The sequence below is a fragment of the Salmo salar genome, chromosome 20 (genome assembly GCF_965601325.2).
Source record: "Salmo salar chromosome 20, fSalSal1, whole genome shotgun sequence".
In the NCBI taxonomy this organism is placed as follows: Eukaryota; Metazoa; Chordata; class Actinopteri; order Salmoniformes; family Salmonidae; genus Salmo; species Salmo salar.
The window spans coordinates 24,995,128-25,022,057 of NC_138310.1; the positions used below are offsets into that span (position 1 = coordinate 24,995,128).

At 42.1% G+C, this 26,930-nt stretch overlaps 1 protein-coding gene across 1 annotated transcript in view; it reads right to left on the minus strand.

Annotated features, from left to right (window-relative positions):
* Positions 1-1,043: 1,043 nt before the first annotated feature.
* LOC106579835 (inositol polyphosphate-5-phosphatase A) overlaps positions 1,044-26,930 on the minus strand; it is a 47,347-nt gene continuing 21,460 nt past the window's right edge. The window contains exons 3-16 of the mRNA XM_014160092.3: positions 26,577-26,677; positions 26,152-26,239; positions 14,293-14,356; positions 13,556-13,659; positions 13,260-13,312; positions 12,560-12,679; positions 12,363-12,447; positions 12,153-12,248; positions 11,981-12,055; positions 10,520-10,593; positions 9,304-9,415; positions 9,126-9,194; positions 8,961-9,020; positions 1,044-7,835 (exon numbers count right to left, since the gene is read on the minus strand). Coding sequence (XP_014015567.1) covers positions 8,979-9,020; positions 9,126-9,194; positions 9,304-9,415; positions 10,520-10,593; positions 11,981-12,055; positions 12,153-12,248; positions 12,363-12,447; positions 12,560-12,679; positions 13,260-13,312; positions 13,556-13,659; positions 14,293-14,356; positions 26,152-26,239; positions 26,577-26,677 — 1,083 coding nt within the window. The 3' untranslated portion in view covers positions 1,044-7,835; positions 8,961-8,978. The remainder of the gene's footprint in view (positions 7,836-8,960; positions 9,021-9,125; positions 9,195-9,303; positions 9,416-10,519; positions 10,594-11,980; positions 12,056-12,152; positions 12,249-12,362; positions 12,448-12,559; positions 12,680-13,259; positions 13,313-13,555; positions 13,660-14,292; positions 14,357-26,151; positions 26,240-26,576; positions 26,678-26,930) is intronic.

The following is a 26,930-nucleotide window of genomic DNA, read 5'->3' on the forward strand; positions in this document are numbered from 1 at the left end:
CCGCAAAAGCTCTTCATAAATGAAACTTGCATATTCATGGCATCTGCTTTACTTAAATCTTTCAGCATCTAGGCCAGGACAGGTCATTTACATTGTTTTTGGTGCGCATTTTACATTTGCTGACTGCAGACTGTACTTTTTCTGCTGATTATTTTGCCTAGCACTTGATAAATCCAAGGCAAAGGTATTGGATCAACATTTGTCCTCCAAAATGCAATAATTGTGAGGATCGGATTCAGAGCAACTCACAATTTCAGTTGGCTTTTCCTTTCTGGAGTTTTAAAGGGTATTGATCGAAACAACTTGGCCAGTTCTGACTGTCCGAAATAGCCAGCCCATTCCACCTTGAGAGGGCACGTTTAATATCCCATCTATTTCACACAAAGTCCTAGCAATACGCAGCCTCACTTTTTCTCTCTCCAACCAAAGAGGCATGTCTCAGGTTGAATTCTCAAACCATAGAATGGGAATAAATAACATGGCCATAATAAGTTAAAGTTGAGTGTGTAAGGTCCAGATGGACATTTAGCATGAGAATAATCAAATAAAAGTTTACCTATTTCAGCATGACCTCTCCAAAACACATTGCAGTGATCTGTGTGTGTTCCTCCCTGACAGCAAGTACAACCCATTGTAACCCAGTTGATGGGAACTGTTTAAACACACTCCACCACAAGCATTGGAGATTCCAGGCATTCTCGTTTCATACATTAGGCCTACATTAAAGGAGTGGTACATCGCCTATGGTATGTTACAATTCAGCTGCATCCAGCATCCAGTGGTGTCGACAAGCATTGGAGTGAAACCATACATAATGAGCTTTATTTGAAATCACATGGTAATGGTTGTGTTATGCAGAGCACTGATGTGACTAAAAGAGAAAGCCAAATAGTGATCAGAGTTACCTGCCAAAAGGGAAACCCTTGCACAACTCTAAGATAAATTGCAAGTAGAATGCCAACTGCAAAGAAACAAGCTAGTAGCTCTAAAATTGATATTGATTTTGCAAGGTAGAATCTCATTAAGGGAGAGTTATACAGTAATGTAATTGCAGTGGTCAACATTTATTTACAAAACTGGAAGCATTACAAGAATGTAGTGTTTGTTTGTGTTCGACCAGAAATGACAAACAACATTAGTCCACTCCGTCTAACAATACTACTGGCCTCATGTTGAACTCCAAACCAAGAGCATTCCCTGGAGGGCATTATTAGAATATGTTGACCATACCATGAATCAACTACTACAAATATATTATTGACAGGTGGACCTTGCACTTTCCACGCAGACATATCAATCATTAATTGTAAACAAACGTAAGGAAATTTGAGGGGGTCCAGATTAAAAGGATGATCTATACATTTGAACTAATGAATCCTGGTATTATCAGTCTACAATTACTTCACAGCAGATTGAGTGTAAATCAGTCAACACATACTACAGAGGAAGATTGATGACAAATTATGCATTTTCTACCTCAAAATATAGGGAGTATAACAGTAAAATAAAAAAAAGTCATTAATATGCATTGATCATTTAAGTGCATTCTGAATAACACATACAACTATAAAATAATATGAAAACCATTATTATATTTTAAAAGTCTTTGAATTAGTCCGTAATAAAACACAATTATGCAAACCAGCCATCCATTTCATACAAAATACAGATGGACAATGAACAAAGATCGGCTGCAGCAGAAATCAACATGGAACACGGAAAATAGATCAAATCAATAAAATAACTTCAACCAAAATAATATAGTGGTTTCAAGCTTAAAATGTTGTGAACTTTGCATGCGTTTGTGTGAGCATGTGCCTGGGTGTGCATGTGTGTGCTTGCATGTCATTTTGTGTGTGGCTGTGGTATCAGACATCCATTCCAGACACATTAATTTAAAATAATTGTATGGTAAACAAGTTGTAGTGATTTGGCAGAAGTTAAACTGATCACAGTAACTGAAACAGTAAAACAATAGATGGGTCGTTCCACGAAATGAGTGCCTTTTGCGTCCCTTTGATATTTTAAGAATAAACTATGACAAATAATTAATTTTAACAGTTATATTCAATTAAGTGCCCTTTAATATAGACCACACAGACAATTCAATAAATCAGATAAGTAAAGACTCTAAACGTCCCTCCGTGTACCCTCTGTGACTTCTAGGAAGATTAACCCACTTAACCCCAACACTTCTCCAAGTTTTCACCATCATTGTAAAGCCCTAGCTATTTTGTTGCTTTGACAGTCATTTCTGAAGATAATTTTGTCCATTTTCTGGTGTTTTGTGGTGGAAAACTGAGTGGGTCGAGAACAACACGTCAACCCTGTTACCCACATATAGACAGCGTACATTTTTTTAAACAATTACATTTTTGGGGTGAAGCTTGCATTCAATTGCCACTCTGTTGCACACAACACCCTTATATTCCCCATCACAAGGGGATTTGCAGCTGATTTACAGTGGCAAGAAAAAGTATGTGAACCCTTTGGAAATACCTGGATTTCTGCATAAACTGGTCATAAAATGTAATCTGATCTTCATCTAGGTCACAACAATAGACAAACACAGTCTGCTTAAACAAATAACACACAAACTATGATATGTTTTCATGTCTTTATTGAACACACCGTGTAAACATTCACAGTGCAGTGAACCCTCCACACATAGTGTTGTATGTTCCTTTCAAACAAATCCACTGTAGTTTATTCTGTCCACAGAATATTTAGCCAGTAGCGCTGTGGAACATCCAGGTGCACTTTTGGAAACATAAGACGCGCAGCAATGTTTTTTTTTGACAGCTGACTCCATTAGCCTAGGAGTTCACATACTTTTCCAACCTATACTGTGAATGTTTAAATGATGTATTCAATATAGGCAAGAAAAATACAATAATTTGTGTGTTATTAGTTTAAGCACACTATGTTTGTCTATTGTTGTGACTTAGATGAAGATCAGATCAAATTTGATGACCAATTTATGCAGAAATCCAGGTAATTCCAAAGGGTTCACATACTTTTTCTTGCTACTGTAAGATTAAATTGTCAACCCTGTTACTTTATTTGGCACTTAATAGGCGCTTTCTATAGTATTTTTTTTATTTAACCTCTTGAGATGGGAAAATGTGTTTTTTATTAGGTTGAACATGTGCTCTTTATGACAGAATGTTAAAATTAGGTGAATGCATCATTAAAAACAAAATAACATTCAGCCAGTTCCCCTGAACAAGAGAAATCTCTATTAGCACAATCCTCAACTCTCTAAAAACACATGAACAAATATTTGAATCTTTGAGGAGCTACTTTAAAGGACTAGCCCATAGTTTATGGAATAAAGCACTTCATGATAACAACGTAGCTGCGTACCACAGGCAATACACATCAGAAATGAAAACAGACTACATAACTGCCAGCTATCATGGTGTCCTGACTTAATGTCCGGTAGAGTAGGGACTAACCTTACAGTTGAACCATAATAAGTTTGTCCATTACATGGGCCCACCCCATAATATGTCAATGTACAACCCGCCAGAGAGTATACCCAGCAGAGTGGAGTAGCAGGCAGGCAAAGCCCAGTGATAATCAGTATTCAGCAGCATGTAGATGTTATACTTTAGAGTCTGCGGGAATCCAAGGTAGAGGTCCGATGGGGAGGGAGGGCATTTCCATTTTTCATACTGACCTGATGGGCTCCCAGCCTGAATCTGGCCCCACTGGTCTTTTACATGATCTTATTGATTTAAGCTGAGTTATAACCATAGTGATGGAAGGAGGTTAGGAAAAGAGACCTCAGCGTGGCATTTTTTTTTACGTAGACTGTTCGAGGGATGAGCTGGGATAGTATGTACAGTGCATTCAGAAAGTATTCACACCCCTTTACTTTTTCCACATTTTGTTGTCAGAGCCTGAATTAAAAATAGGTTACATTTAGATTTTGTGTCACTGATGCACACACAATACCCCATAATGTCAAAGTGGATTTGTTTTTGAATAATTATTTTTGAAATTAATAAAAAATGTAAAGCTGAAATGCCTTGAGTCAAATAAGTATTCAACCCCTTTGTTATGACAAGCCTGAATAAAAAAATAAAAAGCAGACGCTGCTAAATATCCCTTTGAGTATGATGAAGTTATTAATTAGGCTTTTGATGATGTATTAATACACTCAGTCACTAAAATGATACAGGTGTCCTTCCTAACTCAGCTGTAGGAGAGGAAGGAAACTACTCAGGGATTTTTGTGATTTTGGTTGTGATATGACAAAACTGACGATGGATCAACACCATTATACTCACTCCACAATCCTAAACTAGTCTCTATGGGGGTGCCACAGGGTTCCTTTTTCGGGCCGGCTCTTTTCTCTGTACATATCAATGATGTCGCTCTTGCTGCTGGTGATTCTCTGATCCACCTCTAGGCAGACAACACCCTTCTGTATACTTATGGCCCTTCTTTGTACACCGTGTTAAAAAACATCCAAACGAGCTTCAATGCCATACAACACTCCTTCCGTGGCCTCCAACTGCTTTTAAATGCTAGTAAAACCAAATGCATGCTCTTCAACCAATTGCTGCCCGCACCCGCCCGCCCAACTAGCATCACTACTCCGGACGGTTCTGACTTAGAATATGTGGACAACTACAAAGACCTAGGTGACTGGTTAGACTGTAAACTCTCCTTCCAGACTCACATTAAGCATCTCCAATCCAAAATTAAACCTAGAATAGGCTTACTATTTCGCTACAAAGCCTCCTTCACTGATGCTGTCAAACATACCCTCGTAAAACTGACTATCCTACCGATCCTTGACTTCGGCAATGTCATTTACAAAATAGCCTCCAACACTCTACTCAGCAAACTGGATGTAGTCTATCACAGTGCCATCCGTTTTGTCACCAAAGCCCCATATACTACTCACCACTATGACCTGTATGCTCTCGTTGGCTGGCCCTCGCTACATATTCGTCACAAAACCCACTGGCTCCAGGTCATCTATAAGTCTTTGCTAGCACCATAGCAACACCCACCCTTAGCACGCTCTCCAACAGGTATATTTCACTGGTCATCCCCAAAGCCAACAATTCCTTTGGCTGCCTTTCCTTCCAGTTCTCTGCTACCAATGACTGGAACGAATTGCAAAAAATCACTGAAGCTGGAGACTTATATCTCCCTCTCTAACTTTAAGCATCAGCTGTCAGAGCAGTTTACTGATCACTGTACCTGTACACAGCCAATCTGTAAATAGCACACCCAACTACCTCATCCCCATATTGTTATTTATCTTCTTGCTCTTTTGCACCCCAGTATCTCTACTTGCACATCATCATCTGCACATCTATCACTCCAGCGTTAATGCTAAATTGTAATTATTTCGCCTCTATGGCCTGTTTATTGCCTTACCTCCCTAATCTTCTACATTTGCACACACTGTACATAGATTTTTCAATTGTGTTATTGACTGTACGTTTGTTTATGTGTAACTCTGTGTTGTTGTTTTTGTCGCACTGCTTTGCTTTATCTTGGCCAGGTCGAAGTTGTAAATGAGAACTTGTTCTCAACTGGCCTACCTGGTTAAATAAAGGTGAAATACATTTAAAAAATAAAATTTTAAAATGACAGACTGAAAAGAAGGAAACCTGTACAGAATAAAAAGTGTTTAAAAAACATGCATCCTGTTTGAAACAAGGCACTTAAGTAATACTGCAAAAAACGTTGCAAAATGTATTACTTTGTCTGAATACAAAGCGTTATGTTTGGGGCAAATCCAACAACACATCAATGAGTACCACTCTTCATATTTTGAAGCTTGGTAGTGGCTGCATTATGTTATGGGTATGCTTGTCGTCGGCAAGGACTAGGGAGTTTTTTTAATAAAAGGAAATGGAATACAGCTACAAGCACAGGCAAAATCCTAGAAGAAAACCTGGTTAAGTCTGCTTTCCGACAGACACCGGAGACAAATTCACTTTTCAGCAGGAAAATAACTTAAAACACAAGGCCAAGGGCCTCCCGAGTGGCGCAGTCGTCTAAGGCACTGCATCGCAGTGCTAGCTATGCCACTAGAGATCCTGGTTCGAGTCCAGGCTCTGTCGCAGCCGGCTGCGACCAGGAGACCCATGGGGCGGGGCACAATTGGCCCAGGGTCATCTGGGTTAGGGGAGGGTTTGGCCGGCACGGATGATCTCATCCCATCGTGCACTAGTGACTCCTGTGGTGGGCCGGGTGCAATGCACACTGACACGGTTGCCAGGTGTACGGTGTTTCCTCCGACACATTGGTGTGGCTGGCTTCCGGGTTAAGCGGGCATTGTGTCAAGAAGCAGTGCTGGGCTTGGCTGGGTTGTGTTCCGGAGGATGCACGGCTCTTGTACGGGAGTTGCAGCGTTGAGACAAGACTGTAACTACCAACTGGATACCACGTAATTGGGGAGAAAAAAGGGTAAAAAGGTATTTATTTTTTATAAACCACAGGCCAAATCTACACTGGAGTTGCTTACCAAAATGACATTGAATGTTCCTGAGTGGCCTAGTTACAATTTTGACCTAAAACGGCTTGACAATCTATGGCAAGACTTAATAGCACCTGTCTAGTAATAATCAACAATAAACTTGACAGAGCTTGAAGAATTTAAAAAAGATTGGGCAAATATTGTACAATCCTGGTGTGCAAAGCTCTTAGAGACTTACCCAAAAAGATTCACAGCTGTAATCGCTTTTACAAAGTATTGACTCACGAGTCTGAATACTTATGTAAATGAGATGTTTCTGTATTTCATTTTCAATAAATTTGCTAAAATAAATAAAAGCATGTTTCACTTTGACATTATGGGGTATTGCATGTAGATGGGTGAGATTTTTTTTTAATGTAATCCATTTTTTGAATTAGGCTTTAACACAACGTGAAATAAGTCAAGGGGTATGAATACTTTCTGAAGGCACTGTATGTACTGTTGAAATGTATGTTTTTAACAAAAGACAACACAACACAACATGAGAATGCACAGAGAAATGCGTATTATGCTACTGCTCTATTCTGAAGAGGGATGCAAGCTGGCCAAACATGCTGACGGTGCATTGAAATACTGCAGTAGCTTTTGTTTATTGTGTTTCTGAATATTTGATTTAAGCATACTTATATTGATAGTAACCAGTTAAAAGTTAGAAAATAAATAGGAAAAATAAAAGACTACTAAAATACAACTGAAAAGCATGCATGCATATTCCATTCAGGGATGTCAGAAGGAATACTTAAATGTAAACCCTTGACAACTGAAAACCGTTTGATCAGCTGAAGTTAGGGTATTTACTTGGCAAGATGCCAGTGTGTGTGTCCTCACATGTCTCCTTAATCCCACTGGGACAGACTTGTGCCCTCCATGACAAGACCGTGGGCTGAACATCAGCAGTCCCACATTGTCTTTTTGTTGGCCCTATTCCACCCAGCAATCTGCCACACATACTCTGGTTCCAATGGTCGAGCACTGAAGGTAGGACTTCAAAAAATACCCCTGCATCTCTGTGTATTTTGGGGTGAGACGATTTAAGATATATGGCCCAGCACAGGACAGAGCAAATTGTCCGTCAAAAAAATCCATAATGCTGATGATCAAATCTGTGGTGATGTCACCCAAGCCATGGCAATCAATAACTTGGAGTGAGAGGAGAGAACGTGAGAGACCTGGTTGGGTGGATACTGACTGACTGCATGCACATCAGGGAGAGGCTGGGTCCTGTGACTGGCTAGGAGCTGTTCTGTTTATCCTCTGGTACGGATAGTGGAGTGGGAGTGTGATAGTGATGGCCAGTGGGACTTGTGTTGGATAGATACTGGCATACCTAAAGGGAGAAAAGTTAATACACTCTTTACCATCCACAAGGAAAACATAACATCTATAAATAATTTGATATTTCAATGTGTAAATGAATGATATAGGATTGGTAAAGGAGATAAAAAAATAAAACATAAAAGTCCAAATTGGGTGAAATCCTACTGGATTCATAGATGGAACCAGGAAAGGCATGGCAGACCAGATAATCACATAATATTTGGAATGCTGTCCCTCTCATTGAAAAGCTAATTGACGGCCCTAAGTTCTTCCGATGCATAAAGCGAAGCCAGTTCAGAAAGGGAACCTGAGTGCATCTAATTTGATGCTAGTAACAATCACACTTACCTTATTTGGCGGTCCATTTAAACTGACGGGTTCTGTTCAAACATCCTACTGTCGCTTGCTGCTACTGCTAGTATGCGTTTGCTCCCACCACCAAACCAGCTTCCTGTTAGGTTCTGTTTTCCTGCTGGGGGATTGGTATAGCCATCCACGCTCACTGCTTGTAGGTCATTTTATATATTGATGCTTTGCTTGGGCTGTGAGCTACCTTGAAGGAGCAGAGCCTATATCGCCAAGACTTGCATTATTAATTCTTTAATAAATGGTTAAACATATTTTTACGTGGTGTTTCCTTTCTGAAATGGCTTTCATCACCGTTAGATCCTCCTGAAGAGGAATCCTCATAAAGGAAAGAACCATCCTATGAAAAAGCCATATAACAGGCAGCAAAACAAAATCACGGCCGTAAAAATGCCAATACACTGCTCTGCACGATGCATGTCTCTCTGGCTGGCGATCTGTCTGGTAATGAATGAACAGAGGTCCCACATTGGGCTTGGTGTAGCTACACACAGTGACAGAAGAGAACATTCTATAGACATAGATCAACAGAAGTGACATTAAACTACATTATGCACAAAGGAGACAGTTTGTCCACAGAGCCACTTCATCTTAGTTCATCCCCACAGCACTCCACTGGACCAGCCTGGCCTTTGGCTCTCTGGGGAATAAGGCCCAGGAGTTGGAAATGATTTTGGCCTGTAATCACTCTTTCAGAGTGACCCCCTGGTTATGGTCCTGTATACCTACACAACATATACTACACACTCACTAGCACATATGCTCTTACCATTGAGCGGGATCCTTGTCAATGGCCATTCGTCTTCAGTGCAAAGGACAAGAAAACAGGCTGGGAAAAAAGGAGGAATACACAATGGTACATAAGTTTCGTCCTGTTTATCAAGGGCCATTTTCAAGACCCGACATGTTACCTTATATAAAAAAAAAACATTACCTTGTGGTCTCCCATGCAGACACTAGGGCCCATTGTGTTGTAAACCACACTGCTCGCTCCCTCATCTCTCTAAAATGAAACACACAGCTGTTTAATTGGCCAGTAGAACATGGATCTATGGTAAATACATCAATTAGTCCATGAAGTGTGGATGGCAGAGTGTTGCCAAGTGACTCACCCTGTGGATGATGTCTTGGGCAGTGTGAGACATGAGAATGCGGTCACACCAGGAGGGGCAGCGAGTGTTCATGTACTGGGTGGGTTTAGTGTTGTCCTCACTGTATGGGTAACTGACAGACAGACACACAGCATGGCAGTTAGTGTCAGCAGTAACACTCCTCAGGCATAGTAACAGGGATTGATCGTCATAGTGACTAGGCTGCCAGGGATGATACATTTACATTTACATTTAAGTCATTTAGCAGACAATCTTATCCAGAGCGACTTACAAATTGGTGCATTCACCTTATGATATCCAGTGGAACAACCACTTTACAATAGTGCATCTAAATCTTTTAAGGGGGGGGGGGGTTAGAAGGATTACTTTATCCTATCCTAGGTATTCCTTAAAGAGGTGGCGTTTCAGGTGTCTCCGGAAGGTGGTGATTGACTCCGCTGTCCTGGCGTCGTGAGGGAGCTTGTTCCACCATTGGGGTGCCAGAGCAGCGAACAGTTTTGACTGGGCTGAGCGGGAACTGTGCTTCCTCAGAGGTAGGGGGGCCAGCAGGCCAGAGGTGGATGAACGCAGTGCCCTTGTTTGGGTGTAGGGCCTGATCAGAGCCTGAAGGTATGGAGGTGCCGTTCCCTTCACAGCTCCGTAGGCAATCACCATGGTCTTGTAGCGGATGCGAGCTTCAACTGGAAGCCAGTGGAGAGAGCGGAGGAGCGGGGTGACGTGAGAGAACTTGGGAAGGTTGAACACCAGACGGGCTGCGGCGTTCTGGATGAGTTGTAGGGGTTTAATGGCACAGGCAGGGAGCCCAGCCAACAGCGAGTTGCAGTAATCCAGACGGGAGATGACAAGTGCCTGGATTAGGACCTGCGCCGCTTCCTGTGTGAGGCAGGGTCGTACTCTGCGAATGTTGTAGAGCATGAACCTACAGGATCGGGTCACCGCCTTGATGTTAGTGGAGAACGACAGGGTGTTGTCCAGGATCACGCCAAGGTTCTTAGCACTCTGGGAGGAGGACACAAGGGAGTTGTCAACCGTGATGGCGAGATCATGGAACGGGCAGTCCTTCCCCGGGAGGAAGAGCAGCTCCGTCTTGCCGAGGTTCAGCTTGAGGTGGTGATCCGTCATCCACACTGATATGTCTGACAGACATGCAGAGATGCGATTCGCCGCCTGGTTATCAGAAGGGGGAAAGGAGAAGATTATTAGAGATGATACTTACCTGGGTGGAAACAGGATGTCTTCCTCTGTAATGACATCATGAAAGGCTGAGATCTCCTTGTCATACTTCAGAATCTGAGGGATATAGAAGGATTAACAATTACTGGAGGTCTGAAAACATGGTATCTGCAAACCATAAAGATCTGCATAATGTGAATATTCACTTTCACCTAGAATTCACCATTACTTAAACAAAAATATTTAAACGCAACATGCAACAATTTCAAATGTTTTACTGAGTTACAGTTCATATAAGGAAATCAGTCAATTGATCTAAATTCATTATGCCCTAATCTATGGATTTCACATGACTGGGCAGGGAGGGATGCAGCCATGGGTGGGCCTTGGAGGGCATAGGCCCATCCACTTGGCAGCCAGGCCCACCCACTGGGGAGCCCAGCCAATCAGAATTAGTTTTTCTTCATAAAATGGCATTTTTACAGACAGAAATACTCCTCAGCATGAAGTGTACCATAACAGTTTTCATTAGGTTGGGTTTATTTCAATCCTGGCCACATGCCCACAGCTGGCAGCATCCAAGTGATTGGGTCGGGTGCAGCTGAACCCAACCCAATCATAATGCCCATGGTCAATTTAGTTTGACATTCGACATCCATATCGGGCTAGTTAGGGACCATCAGTAAATTACACAATGTACATGGGACAATAGCTCCAAATTCCAACGATTTAAAAACCTAAAACCAACTATAAATTGTCAAAGTTCATATACAAATATTGAAAGCATTTAATGAGACAACTAAAAGATGTGTAACAGGAAAATATTGTCCCATTTACATTGTGTAAGTTATTGATTGTTCCCAACTAGCCCTAGAGATAGGCTACCCAATGTCAAACCAACTTTGCCACGGTTGCACACCAGCCGGCTGAAGATAATTGGTGAAAGAAGTTGGCAAGCACTAGCTAGCCTAGGTGACTTCAAGACAAGACCTGGTTAGACTGTTTCAAGTTATCTAGAAGGGTGAGTGACTAACTGTGTACTGTTTTGACAGAGTGAATGTACAAACTCTTGCCACGTGCAACCACACACACACACACACACACACACACACACACAAATGAAACCACCCTCACAAGACATTTGGCTTCAGTCATGGCCGCTGCATTTCTTAATGACCTAGCCGAAAAATTAGGCCAAATCAGGAAGTTCAGCCCCCCTTTAATGAAGCATCTTCTGTGGTTGTTTTCAGTTTAGAACTGGTAGGGACAGGAAAGGGAAATGGGCTACCTAGTCAGTTGGACAACTGAATGCATTCAACCGAAATGTGTCTTCCGCATTCAGCCCAACCCGTCTGAATCAGAGAGGTGGGGAGGGGGGGTGCTGCCTTAATCGACATCCACGTCATCGGCGCCAAGGCATTAATGATTGCTGTTAAGGCAGCGAGTGGTAGCCCATGAGATTAATATGGGTGGGGTTGATGTATACAGTAGATAATGTTCTCACCGCTCTGCCGTTGTCCTCTGTGAACACTGCCTGGTGCAGGTAGGCAAATATCTTGGTCTCAATATGGAGAAGAACCTTGAGATGAAGGAACAGGGGATACAGTAAATGTCTGAATCTGAATAACAACAGGGAGACAGTAGGATGGAAGAGGTTGATGGGTGGGGAGACTCACCTTGTGGTCATTGTCCTTTTGCTCACAGATAATTTTTTCCACCTCGTTACTGCTGTCCTTCTTCACTGTCTGCACCACTGCTGAAGTGGACAAGTTCTGGAACACACACAGTTAGGTCAACTAAAACTCTATAGTCATCTAACCATTAGTAAAGTTTCCTGATTTCTGATTCTCATGAAATTCTTAAGGAAGTGGGCCATGTAATAATACCTGGACCAGGCTAAGGGTGTCCAGGCGAAAGTTGAAATCCCCAAACAGGAAGAAGGGGAGTGGGGTGTAGCTGCTGTCTGATATCCTGGAAGGAAACGACAGTGGTATTAATCAAAGTAGGCTCAATGCAAAAGCCTTATATCTCTCAAGTAGTTGGACTTGAGCTGTTCTCCAAAGCTGAGAATGGACAGGCTTACCTGTTGATGACATATCTCAGGGCCTTCTGGCGGTTGTCTGAGTAAATGGAGGGACTGGTGTTACAGGCAATGAGGTTGGAGGCATCATGGAAGAGGTGTACGTTGACTAGGTCCAGACCCCTGCCGAGAGCACACACATGCACGCACGCACACACACACACACAAAGTGAGAAGTGGCAGGCAGATCTATGAAAAAACGAAATCATTGGGAAGATATTTGTTATTGCCTTCTATCAAATCTACACGTGTGTATGTGTGGGAACCGTTCAGTGGTAGTTATGAAGAGCTTACTTATTAGTGAGTGCACTCGAGGTGCATGCTAGTCCACAAAGAAACACATTTGTCTCCTGTGCCAAGCATTAACTCCTTTTCTGCTGCTGCCACCTGAACACAATTAATGTGCATACAACTGGCAGGCTGTGTTTACTTACAGGGTGACCTTGTAGCACTCTGCCCATGAACTCCTTTTGTCTAAGACCCGGTGGTAGTGACACAGGAGGGCAAATAGTAACTATTGTGCAGAGGAAACCGAGGGTGTTTGCTGAGCTTCAGCTTCAACCACTGCAGTAGCAGTGAGCAATGGGCTGACAGCTGGCTGTGACTGTTCGAGCAGCCTCTCTCTCTGTGGGTCCCTGTCTATTGATGAGCTGTGATAGTAGACAGTATAGTAGAGTAATGTAGAGTAGAGTAGAGCACGTACTGGTTGTGAATGATCCACCGGGTCCTCATAAAGCCCTTCCTAGACCATTTGAACTGCAAAACACATCACACAACAGAAGCTATACCGATGAATGTTTTGTATGTGAAATGTTCAACAAATAGCACCATTTAACTAACTCATTGGAGGGCCATTCTGGTAATTATTGATTATTCAATACAATTTGTCTCATATCCCTGTCAGATTGGGCAGACTCCCCCTTCAGCCCCTATAGACCCATTTGTCCCAACACATCCCGGCCCACCCTGATCTCTCCCAGCCCACACACACACACTTACATCGGGCCAGAAATTCTTCAGGAATTTTTCTTTCTCCACTGTGGTTACTTCATCCAGGGAGCCTACATGCTTGTTCTGTCCAGACACTGCTTTAAAATCCTTAACTGTGAGGGGGAGAAAGGCGTGGAAGGGTAAAATAGTGAGAAAACATGCAAACACTAATCAATAAAGTGACGTTCAGCTTATAACAGCACCATATGTGATCAGAGAACCTATAATCAGGCCATTAGGCAGTGTTTGGTCACTGTGCACTGATCTGACTGGCGACACAGAACATGGCAGCCTGGGATGTTAATGGCTCTTTCATAAGCCTTTTCTGAAGAGCTTTTCCATGCCTAACGTGACTGGACTATGCAACAAGAAAATAATACATCCCACTCTCAATTCAGATTCACTGATATGTCTGGGCCAAAAGAGGTGTCCATCCCTCAGCGGCGTTCAAAAGATGATCAGACACGGTGTATAAAAATACAGACAGGAATCTCCAGACTGACATACACAATTGATCTTGCTTCCTCCTAAACTCTTTTGTGCCAAACTCTAATTATATTATAATCATGATATATTACAAAGGGCCAAGTTTGCACACCAGGACTGATGCAGATGTTCTGAAATTATCGCCATGTGCAGGGCCTGAATGGAAGTGATCCATCATAAGGTGATAACAAAATGTCATTAATCTTTTGTTATTCAAAGTCAATAATGATGTCATACAGATATGATTGTAATGTCCTTACCATTAAAATCATATTGGTAGATGTTTTTCAATGACTTATGGATGAAGTACATGCTTCCCAGGGCCTGTAAGGACAAATAATAAAATACAAGCTCCTTTAAAACAATTGCTGAGAATGGCAGTTTCTGCATTGATGATAGTATAGAGTTTGATTTAAGTTTGCAATTTTATTATGTACATTAGCTAGTACAGTATAGGTAGACAGATTTTTTTCTGTTAGTGAATATAGAATGTCTGATTTTCCAATATTGCATCCTTCAAGAAATACCTTGTACAGTTCTCACTTAGTTTGAATCCATGCCAAATAGTTTCAAGTTTCAACGTCATCATTTCTTGCGAAACAGCTTTATTCACTTCAACATGCTCAAGAGACATGCTAGACCATGCTGGTCAGACACAGCACTCTGGCTTCAGTGGTAAAATACAGTCATAATGACTTAAAGAAACAACCTAATGTCTGAGTCTGTGTCATCCAACATGATCCGATTCTGATTCCATTATTATCATTAACCATCCCAATCTTCAGTAGATCTAGTCTCACACACACCCGGCCTTCAACCCTCCCCTTTTTTCAAGCAATTATATTATGCTCAACTCACTTTTCTCCACAGAAACACATAGTCTTACTGCAATAACACGTACACAGTACACACTCAAACGTGCACACACACATATACACACACGCAAGCACACAAACACACTCTAGCACCTAATCATCCCTGACATGGGCTGACAATTTTGATTGTACTAACTGCCTGCTTCAATGATCTGATTAATCAAACCCTGAGATCAATAAAGACAGAAAATTAAAACAATTTAAAAGGTATTAAGCAGTACGGCTGCTGTCGGCCGCGTTGACGGCTGCGACTCGGGGACGAAGAAAAATATGGCGGCACCCAGAGGGTCTCGGGCGTGACGGCAAGAGAGATCTCTCCCTGAAGAGACCATTCATCTTCACTGCCAGAGCAATCCTCATTTAATGGGATGGAGCTGTCCCTACTCCAACTAGCCCGGATGACCAGCGATTAGGGACAGACCTGTCCATGTTATGTTGGGGGAGGAAGGGGGGTTAGCTGGGGGTTAGAGGAGAGAGAGGGGGTACGGACTAAATGGAGGGTCTCGCAAGTTCGATCTAACATCGACTAATTAAACTGAATCCCTTGGTTATAGCAGAAATTACATCACATTTTATTTTGCTTGAGCATTAGCTCAGTTTAGAAGAAAACATGGTGGCAGTTTTAAGAGTGTTTACCGACTAAGAAACATTGTATAATGTACTGTATATATAGTGAAGGTATGTATCAATAGCATTGGATGTTTTTGTTGTTGATATTCTTAAAACCATAAAACTGTTTTATGACTGTAAAAGTCTGCTGTGCCTTTTCACAAAAACCTTAATGTCACACACACATACACACAGAAAGGTTCTCCTCCACATACTCTGCAAACCACCTATCTTCATCAATCAGGTTTGTGCACAGTTTAATAAAAAACTATCGACTTACAAGTGATTTTTTTATCAAAACACCATTTGTACAAGGAATGCCTGCATGCCTGCCTCCCTCCTCACAGCCCCTTTGAACAGAGACCCCACCCCCTATCCCTCAGCCTCTCCTGGCCAGGGAGCTGATGATCCACAGCCGAAGAGAAACAAATTGAAAATCAATGTGGGTGGCACAGGCGAAATGAGAATGAGGCATTGGGGGCTGCAGCCCTCTTAGGGCAGGGGAGGAGGGGCGCAGACACCCCAGCACAGCGGAAACATAGTCCCAGCTGTCCGCCACTCCCCTCAGCCCTTATTTATTGTTTACAAATGGCCTGGGATCAATAGTTTTAATCTAGAGTTAAATTTATTGACTTTGGCCTGTCTCCCCACACCTGGCCATTGACTTTCCCCTCCACTTCACACACTCTGAGTGCGGACAGATCCATTGACCCCCACTGTCAGGGCTCCAGTGTTAGGGTCTCACCTGGGTGGGGTTAGGGTTAATACTGTGCCACTCTGCACGTGATAGGGATGGACCCTCCCAAGACTGGATTTATGCAACAACTACTGTGTTGACCTGCCAGACCATTAGGAACCAGGCTCTACTATGACAGTTAGAACGTGGCTCAGAATTAAAAACGCTGGCAAACAGTCCTTATTGCAGGTACAGAGGCCATTGGAAAGGAGGTGAGGATAGAGTTGGTCTAAGAGCTGGCAGTATGACAGGTGTGGAGATTGAGACAGCGTCCATGACCGAGACAGCCTCCTACAGCTCTATAATGGCAGTTTAGTGCTGTACCGACACACAGTCATATACTGTAGTTACATTTAGAGAGAGGTGGGGGGCCAGAGGATAAATTAGGATAAGACCTGGGGAGAGCCAAGACCAAGTGTATAAACCAGCCTTTAAACACATGGCCTCTGTGTGTACTCACACTTTATAACTTTCAGAATATACAGTTCATCATACTTTAACTTTGAGAAACATTCCCACCCACATACTGTCACGTTGCAATGAACTATACAAAAGGATACAACAGTTAAGTGTGTTGGTATTTCTATTCCTTTCACAGGTCAAATATACAAGCTCAGCATGTAACCCAAGGTCCTGCCTACACACAGAGATCAAAACCAGGGAAACATCCAACTGGGATTTAGGGAAAACCAGGGAATTTATTGAAAGTTCCAGGAATTTTGCAACCCTAGGTCAAACTATACTGAACAGATATATAAAGGCAACAAGCAACAATTTCAAAGATTTTACTGAGTTACAGTTCATATAAGGAAATTTAAATAAATTCATTAGGCTCTAATCTATCGAATTCACATGACTGGGAATACATATATGCATCTGCTGGTCAAAGATATCTTTTTTTTTTAAAAGGTAGGGACGTGGATCTGAAAACCAGTCAGTATTTGGTGTGACCACCATTTGCCTCAAGCAGTGCTACACATATCCTTCGCATAGAGTTGATCAGGCTGTTGATTGTGGCCTGTGGAACGTTGTCCCACTCCTCTTCAATGGCTGTGTGAAGTTGTTGGATATTGGCGGGAACTGGAACACGCTGTAGTACACATTGATCAAGAGCATCCCAAATGTGCTCAATGGGTGAGGGGCAATGTTCCTTCTAAAAAAATTTAGCACTGAGCAAATTTCTGGTCTGTTGAGTGCAAACTTGAACGTTGTGAAAATTCTGTGCAACTTCCAGCGCGCGTTAACTGTGAACACTGAGTCTATATGCATCCCATAACATTTTAACATGGAAATAGCTGTTATATCATTCAGCCTACAGTAGCATCCAATTTGTGGTGTTCAATGTAAGCCTACATTCCATGAGACTTTTGAAAAAAAACATGCAGGGCTTGATATTAAACTGTTTATCCACTTGTCCTTCAGACAAGGAGGTGACTGAAAATGTTATTGTGTTGTTTGATGCAAGAAACCACTTTACAAAATAAAATACCATTATTACAGAGAATCAGACAAATTATGCTGCCATCTGCCTATAGGCTACAACACTGCCCCTTTAAGACAAAAAAAAGCAATTTACCTGATTTTTCAAAGATATCTAGAAATGTATACGTTTTGTGCTCTTATAGGAAGCAATCACACCCCTATTGCTGACTACAAATGATCTAGAACTGGGCTAATAACTCACTAACAAGCAAAGGATATGAACAACATGTGCACACGTGGCTACATGCAGCTCTCGCTTTAATCTCAAAACAAGCTCATCTACTCATGACCGCTCATGCTGTAAACAAAGTCCAGTTTAAAGTAAATGGCACAGATCCATATTTTGCAATGGTCTATTTGCATATAGGCCTACTGCAGCTCTGATTGTTTATGCCGCACTGGTCTGTGTAGAGTACGGGCTGAGTAGTGCGTGTCAATGCAATAGAATCCTACTCTGATGTGTTCTGCCTACAACAAAATCTCTTGCATAGTTCATTTTGTTTTGGTATGTTGCATTGAAAGTGGCTAATATTGTCTTGATTCGATCACAATTGCCACAATAAAGGGTAATGTTAACAGGAAAAACTCTAGAACAGTGGTCACCAACCTTTTCTGAGTCAAGATCTCTTTGAGTCAAAATTCATGCCGAGATTGTAGTAGCCGGGCTGGCAAAACACTGGATCACTGCTACTACTTCTGCGATGCATACAATGCCCTCCCCCGCCCTCCGTTCGGCAAATCCGACCATGACTACATTTTGCTTCTCCCCTCCTATAAGCAGAAACTCAAACAGGATGTACCCGTGACGAGGATCATTCAACGCTGGTCTGACCAATCGGAATCCACGCTTCAAGATTGTTTTGATCACGTGGACTGGGACATGTTCCGGGTAGCCTCAGAGAATAATATAGATTTATATGCTGATTCAGTGAGTGAGTTTATAAGGAAGTGCATAGGAGATGTTGTTCCCACTGTGACTATTAAAACCTACCCTATCCAGAAAACATGGATTGATGGCGAACCACCGCATTTAACCATGGAAAGATGACCGGGAATATGCCCGAATACACTACAAGGCAGTCAAACAAGTGAAACGTCAGTATAGGGACAAAGTGGAGCCGCAATTCAACAGCTCAGACATGAGACGTATGTGGCAGGGTCTACAGGAAATCACGTACAACAAAACGAAAACCAGCCACATCAGTCACTGTGTTGCTTCCAGACAAACTGAACACTTTCTTTGCCCGCTATGAGGATAATACAGTGCCACCGACGCGTACCACTACCAAGGACTGTGCCCCCCCTCTCCTTCTCCGTGGCCGACGCGAGTAAGACATTTAAACGGCTCAGACGGCATCCTTAGCTGCATCCTTAGAGCATGCGCAAACCAGCTGGCTGGTGTGTTTACGGACATATTCAATCTCTCCCTATCCCAGTCTGCTGACCCCACATGCTTCCTGTACCCAAGAAGGCAAAGGTAACTGAACTGAATGACTATCGCTCCGTAGCACTCACTTCTGTCATCATGAAGTGCTTTGAGAGACTAGCCAAGGATCATATCACCGCCATCTTACCTGTCACCCTAGACCCACTGCAATAAGCATACCGCCCCAATAGGTCCACAGATGATGCAATCGCCATCCCACTGCACACTGCCCTATCCCATCTGGACAAGAGGAAAACCTATGTAAGAATGCTGTTCATTGACTACAGCTCAGCATTTAACACCATAGTACCCTCCAAGCTCAACATTAAGCTTGAGGCTCTGGGTCTCAAACCCCGCCCTGTGCGATTGGGTCCTGGACTTCCTGACAGGCCTCCCCAGGTGGTGAAGGTAGGAAACAACATCTCCACTTTGCTAATCCTCAACACTGGGACCCCACAAGGGTGCGTGCTCAGCCCCCTCCTGTACTCACTGTTCACCCATGACTGCGTTGCCATGCATGCCTCAAACTTGATCATCAGGTTTGCAAACAACACAACAGTAATAGGCTTGATCACCAGCAATGATGAGAGCCTATAGGGAGGAAGTGAGGGCACTCGGAGTGTGGTGTCAGGAAAACAACCTCTCACTCAACGTCAACGAAACAAAGGAGATGATCATGGACTTCAGGAAACAGCAGAAAGAGCACCCCCCTATCCACATTGACGGGACAGCAGTGTAGAAGGTGGGAAGTTTCAAGTTCCTTGGCGTACACATCACGGACAAACTAAAATGGTCCACCCACACAGACAGTGTGGTGAAGAAGGCGCAACAGCGCCTCTTCAAACTCAGGAGGCTGAAGAAATGTGGCTTGTCACCTAAAACCCTCACAAACTTCTACAGATGCACAATTGGGAGTATCCTGTCGGGCTGTATTACAGCAGGAAGGCCAAAAAGATCATCAAGGACAACAACCACCTGAGCCACTGCCTGTTCACCCCGCTACCATCCAGAAGATGAGGTCAGTACAGGTGTATCAAAGCTGGGACCAAGAGACTGAAAAATAGCTTCTATCTGAAGGCCACCAGACTGTTAAACAGCCATCACTAACACAGAGAGGCTGCTACCTACAGTTGAAGTCAGAAGTTTACATACACTTAGGTTGGAGTCATTAAAACTCGTTTTTCAACCACTCCATACATTTCTTGTTAACGAACTATAGTTTTGGCAAGTCGGTTTGGACATCTACTTTGTGCATGACACAAGAAATGTTTCCAACAATTGTTAACAGACAGATTATTTCACTTATAATTCACTGTATCACAATTCCAGTGGATCAGAAGTTGACATACACCTTCAAACTCAGTGCCTCTTTGCTTGACATCATGGGAAAATCAAAAGAAATCAGCCAAGACCTCAGAAAAATAAATTGTAGACCTCCACAAGTCTAGTTCATCCTTGGGAGCAATTTCCAAATGCCTGAAGGTACCACGTTCATCTGTACAAACAATAGTACGCAAGTATAAACACCATGGGACCACGCAGCCGTCATACCGCTCAGGAAGGAGACGCGTTCTGTCTCCTGGAGATGAACGTACTATGGTGCAAAAAGTGCAAATCAATCACAGAACAACAGCAAAGGACCTTGTGAAGATGCTGGAGGAAACAGGTACAAAAGTATCTATATCCACAGTAAAACGAGTCCTATATCAACATTACCTGAAAGGCCGCTCAGCAAGAAAGAAGCCACTGCTCCAAAACCGGCATAAAAAATCCAGACTATGCTTTGCAACTGCACATGGGGACAAAGATCATATTTTTGGGAGAAATGTCCTCTGGTCTGATGAAACAAAAATAGAACTGTTTGGCCATAATGACCATCGTTATGTTTGGAGGAAAAGGGGGGAGGCTTGCAAGCCGAAGAACACCATCCCAACCGTGAAGCACGGGGGTGGCAGCATCATGTTGTGGGGGTGCTTTGCTGCAGGAGGGACTGGTGCACTTCACAAAAGGAAGGAAAATTATGTGGAATAAAAACTATGTGGATATATTGAAGCAACATCTCAAGACATCAGTCAGGAAGTTAAAGCTTGGTCGCAAATTGGTCTTCCAAATAGACAATGACCCCAAGCATACTTCCAAAGTTGTGGCAAAATGGCCTAAGGACAAAAAAGTCAAGGTATTGGAGTGGCCATCACAAAGCCCTGACCTCAATCCTATAGAAAATGTGTGGTCAGAACTGAAAAAGCGTGTGCGAGCAAGGAGACCTACAAACCTGACTCAGTTACATTAGCTGTGTCAGGAGGAATGGGTAAAAAATTCACCCAACTTATTGTGGGAAGCTTGTGGATGGCTACCCGAAATGTTTGACCCAAGTTAAACAATTTAAAGGCAATTCTACCAAATACTAATTGAGTGTATGAAAACTCCTGACCTACTGGGGATGTGATGAAAGAAATAAAAGCTGAAATAAATCATTCTCTCTACTATTATTCTGACATTTCACATTCTTAAAATAAAGTGGTGATACTGACTGACCTAAGACAGGGAAGGCTTACTAGGATTAAATGTCAGGAATTGTGAAAAACTGAGATTAAATGTATTTGGCTAAGGTGTATGCAAACTTCCGACTTCAACTGTACATACAGACTTGAAATCATTGGCCACTAACAAATAGATCACTAGTCACTTTATTATTGCCACTTTAATAATGATGTTTACATATCTTGAACTACTCATCCCAGATGTATATACTGTATTTTATAACCATCTATTGCCTCTCGTCTATGCTGGTCGGTCATGGCCCATCCATATATTTTTATATGTACATATTCTTAATTCATCCCTTTACTTAGATTTGTGTGTATTAGGTAGTTGTCGTAGAATTGTTAGATTACTTGTTAGATATTGCTGCACTGTCGGAACTAGAAGCACAAGCATTTCGCTACACTCGCAATAACATATGCTAACCATATGTACAGTATGTGACCAATACACTTTGATTTAAAATTGTTAAATTAGGAGCATAGTTGGTTTAGCCACGGAAAAAGTCAGGAACTGAGGTAATGGATGGGCTGGACATGCCAGGAGAAGAGTTTCGATTGGTTAGCATGCTTCTGTCTGTAACGTGAGCTGTTTAGTATATGTTGATAGTCCTTTCTACTATGCCGTTTTTTAAAGATATATCATTAGTGTCACAGGCCGGCTCATAGCCTGTGGCAAAAATGAGAGGACATCGACAACTGGTATAGGCCAATTCAAAACGTTCTTTATTATAAAACAAAACTATTAACAATAAACAAAGAAAAAGGAATGAGGTGTGGAAATGTCATAATGTAAGGTGTATGTAAGGTGCATGGATGCGTGAATATGTATGTGTAAACATGACTGAGTGGAAACTAAATACAGCTACAAAGGAACAAACAAAACCGGATCATACCTGGAGGAGCAGGGAGAAAGAGAGCAAGCCCAGCGAGCCAGAAGCTCAGCGAGGAGCCAGACCAGCCAGACCCGACAGACCATCCAGACCAGAGAGAGGTTAGTGGAGCAGTTGGTTAAATACCCTGAGCCCAGGTGGCTCCAATCACACCAGCTGCAATCACTAACGACCCTCCTCTGCCTGCAGGGGGAACCACTCCTGCACTGCAGAGGAGGAGCCGTGACATTAGCCATCGAGAACTACAAAAGTTTTGCTACTTTTCTCAACAACATTGATCCCCTGAATTTAGCAGGTGCTATCGACAGATCAGTTGGAAAAGTGATGGGCTACTTTCTGCCAGAGGTGTGGACTCGAGTCACATGACCTGGACTCGAGTCAGACTCGAGTCAGAAATATGATGACTTGGACTCGACTTTGACACCAATGACTCGTGACTTGACTTGGACTTGAGCCTTATGACTCGACCTGACTTGATACCCTCCCCAAGCCCAAATATCAAAAATTATGCTATTAAAAAAGTGTGCAGCGCATCAACTCTTCATTTAATGGATTACAGTTTCAATCGAACAGCAGCCAATAAAATTGTGCCAGCTGAGAAAAAGTTGTGCGTGGCAGTGCAGAGGAACGTCGGCGGGTGAATTCAGATGGAGCCCTTGGAAAGATGATACCTAAAATTATTATTTTCAGATATAAAGACAATGCTGTATCAACAAAAAACGGATTGTAACTTGCAAAACATGCGGGAAGAAAATTACAGATGGAGGCGCAACAATTTCCAACTTTGTTCGACATTTGAAGCTGAACAAAGAACGGTAAATCGTGGCTAATATAGCCGACAGCTATATATTTTATTACTTTACTAATGTATCATGTAGGCTAGCGTAAAGTTAAATCAATGAGCCTCCACACAGTCAGTCAGTGCGGGAACATGATCATTGCACCCAAGATTGAGCTCCAACTGGCTAGGCAGTTGGTAGCCTAAATCCTGCCTGACGTTCCTAAAACAAGGTTGGGCGATTGTGTACAAGCCTACAACGCCCGATTGCGCCCCATAGCGATCTTCGATAGTCGATCACTATTGGGGGAGGGGGGGTGTCTTTCTCATGGCTACCCATGTATTTCCATGGAAATATAACGTTTATTGGAAAGCAATAAATATATAGATATTTTTAAAAGCATTCATGATTTGCGTAAATGTAATATACTTACTATTACTCGTTAAAAATATGAAATGGTATTACATTTGGTGAAGAGCACGCATAGCACATTCATCTCCTGCACATCTATGACTCCAGTGTTTTATTGGTATATTGTAATTACTTCGCCACCATGGCCTATTTATTGCCTTACCTCCCTTATCTTACCTCATTTGCACACACTGTATTATTGACTGTATGTTTGTTGATTCCATGTGTAACTCTGTGTTGTTGTATGTGTCAAACTGCTTTGCTTTATCTTGGCCAGGTTGCAGTTGTAAATGAGAACTTGTTCTCAACTAGCCTACCTGGAGAAATAAAGGTGAAAAAAAGAGCACATTATGACTTGTTTAGGACTCGAAACTCAAAGTTAAAGACTTGAGACTTGACTCGGACTTGCCTGTCTTGACTTGGGACTTGACTTGGGACTTGAGTGCTAAGACTTGAGACTTACTTGGGACTTGTAAAACAATGACTTGGTCCCACCTCTGCTTTCTGCACATGTCACGGTCAGTGTGAATCGGAGTGACTTGACACAATGCTGGCCAAACAAGATGTTGCTACAAACAAAACGGAGTTAAATGATTCCAGTCTGCCGTGAAGCGTTCATCCATGTATATGGGTAAGAGTCTAGCTACATTTTCAGATATAAGTTTCTAATTTTGTCAGAAATTCATTTTTATTGCAAGTTAAAGTGTACTGTTATTTAGCTAGCGAATGTTAGCTTACTGGCTTGGTAGTTAAGGTTACATGTATGATCTGTGTAGTAATATTATTCAAATCAGAAATCTATTTGCATTGCTAGTTATAGCCTAACGTTAGCTAGCTAACATTGAACCTAGTTTGTTAGCTTTAGCTACCTGCAGATTCATACTACACCTATGACAATGTTTGTATTGGTAGTAGTATGAGTTGGGATTGTGCCGGTTCATTGTTTAGCTAGCTAGCTATGTAGTTACATGTCTAAACAAAATACTCCACTTCGTCCGGATTATTACATGACCCATCAAATTAGCCAGGGGTGATTACGGCCATCTATTGTATTTCATGAACATGTGTACATATCTAGACAATAGTGACCCATCCACTTAGCTAGATGTGGCTGGGGGGAGGTTATAGCATTTCCTTCACATGACCCATCAATTTAGACAAGTGTGTCGGGTAATAATCTAATAATTATAAAATATGTATGAAATATTTTGATCTGGACACTTTCTTATTTTGATTTTGCAAGTAACCATCTCAGTGTACCATTAACACCATCTGTATCCTGTGCATGTGACAAATAAACATACATTTTATTTGACATAGTATGTGTTTACCAGATGGCCTCACATGTGAATCCTTAAAGAGATGGGTGGGGCTAAGGCTTAAGAGGGTGTGAACGATGCGGAATGGGTGTAGACAAAGAAGAGCTCTCCTGTAGGTGTACCAAAACATTCAAGGGCCATTTTCTCAAAAGTAGGGTTACAAGTTGATCAACTTTCAAAGCAGAATTACTTTACCATTGTTCCTCAACTGCAGTGTATGACATACCATTTTCTAGCTCAGAGTCTTTACTTTTATCCAATGTAAAATTTGAGAAATTAAGCTTTTTGTGTGTATGGAAAATTCCCCGGGATCTTTTATTTTAGCTCATGAAACATGGGACCAACACTACGTTGCATTTACATTTTTGTTCAGTCACCCTAGTTTCAATGGTCAAATGAACTGCGAGACCCTAAGTCAATGATAAACCTGAGCTGTCCGGTGGGTTAGGGTCCACCACCATTGACTGCTTTCATGTTGTTGAAGCTTGGTCCTCAGATTATACTATTGAGAAAAGCAGATACTTATATATTTAATGACAAGCTTTTTGTAAAAGAAAGAGAGCAGTAGTATGGAGCAGGGCCCCACCTTGTGGTAACAGAGGTACACTGCTGTCTGGACAATAATTTGACTGTCGTAGGAGATACAAGCTCTTCTAAAGGCTGGCACACATTCCACCGAATGTGGATCTAGCATTTATCTACTGATCGTTCACCGCACTGTGTTTTAGGGACAACCCGCTGTAGATGTCTGACAGCCTCATTTTTCACACGATTCTACATGTAAAACTCAGTTCACAAATTACGTTCAGAGGTGCTAAGTACTCTCGGCCAGCAAATGCTATTAGTGTGTCTGAGCCCTAAAGACAAAGACACCAATGGTAACTCTTGTAAGGATTTACACAACATGCCTCATGTCCATCAAGCTCCACTGCATTACTATATCGATGTTCATGTCAAACAACTGAAATTGGTGTAACCCTAGACCAAGCATGGTGGTTATAGAGAGTCTCTCAATTCAACTTCAGTCAGTTGATCACTGTAGAACTCACAGTGAAGCTGTCCACGTTCTTGAAGTGGTTGTCCACATAGGTGCAGACCCTGTCAAAGTCTCTCATCTCCTCATTGGACTCAATGTTCCTGAAGACCAGATGAGGAGAGAAGAATAGGCTGAACATATTGCTGTATACAATATCACAGTATCATTACTTTTTAGGGACTTGGTTGTCTGGTGGGAGGTGTGGACAGTTGTCTGGTGGGAGGTGTGGACAGTAGATGTCTATATAACATCATATAGTCTTTCACACAGATTTTATAAAAATGTTCACAGTTAAAATCCCTTCTGGCACATCACCTGCCAGATAAATCATGAGAGTTGTACTGCTGATCAGATAAATAGAAAACTATAATGAAACTAGGCAGCATTTATGAATACTTTGGAACGTGAACCATAGAGTTTGGCACAGTGATATCTTACCAAAAGAAGTTCTCTGCGTGGCCCATGTTGACCATGTAGTCCTTCCCTCCAACCTCCTGGAAATGCAGGGCGATGAAGCGTGGTTTGTGACTCTGGACTGTCTGTGAAAAAACAGAGACATCAGGCAGGCCGTTAATCTACCACAATCATGTGCCATAATGGTGGTAAGTGTGAGGCTAGCTACTGAATTCTGGTAAGTAAATATTATTTCTTAAGATTACTTTTACAACTTTGGACTTTTACAAGGCATAATGTGTTGGCTAAATAGTAGAAAGTGTATTTTTCACAGAATGAGTGAGTGACTTAAGGTGTTTGCATTACAACAGTAAAACAGCTGATCTATGTAGTAACAGT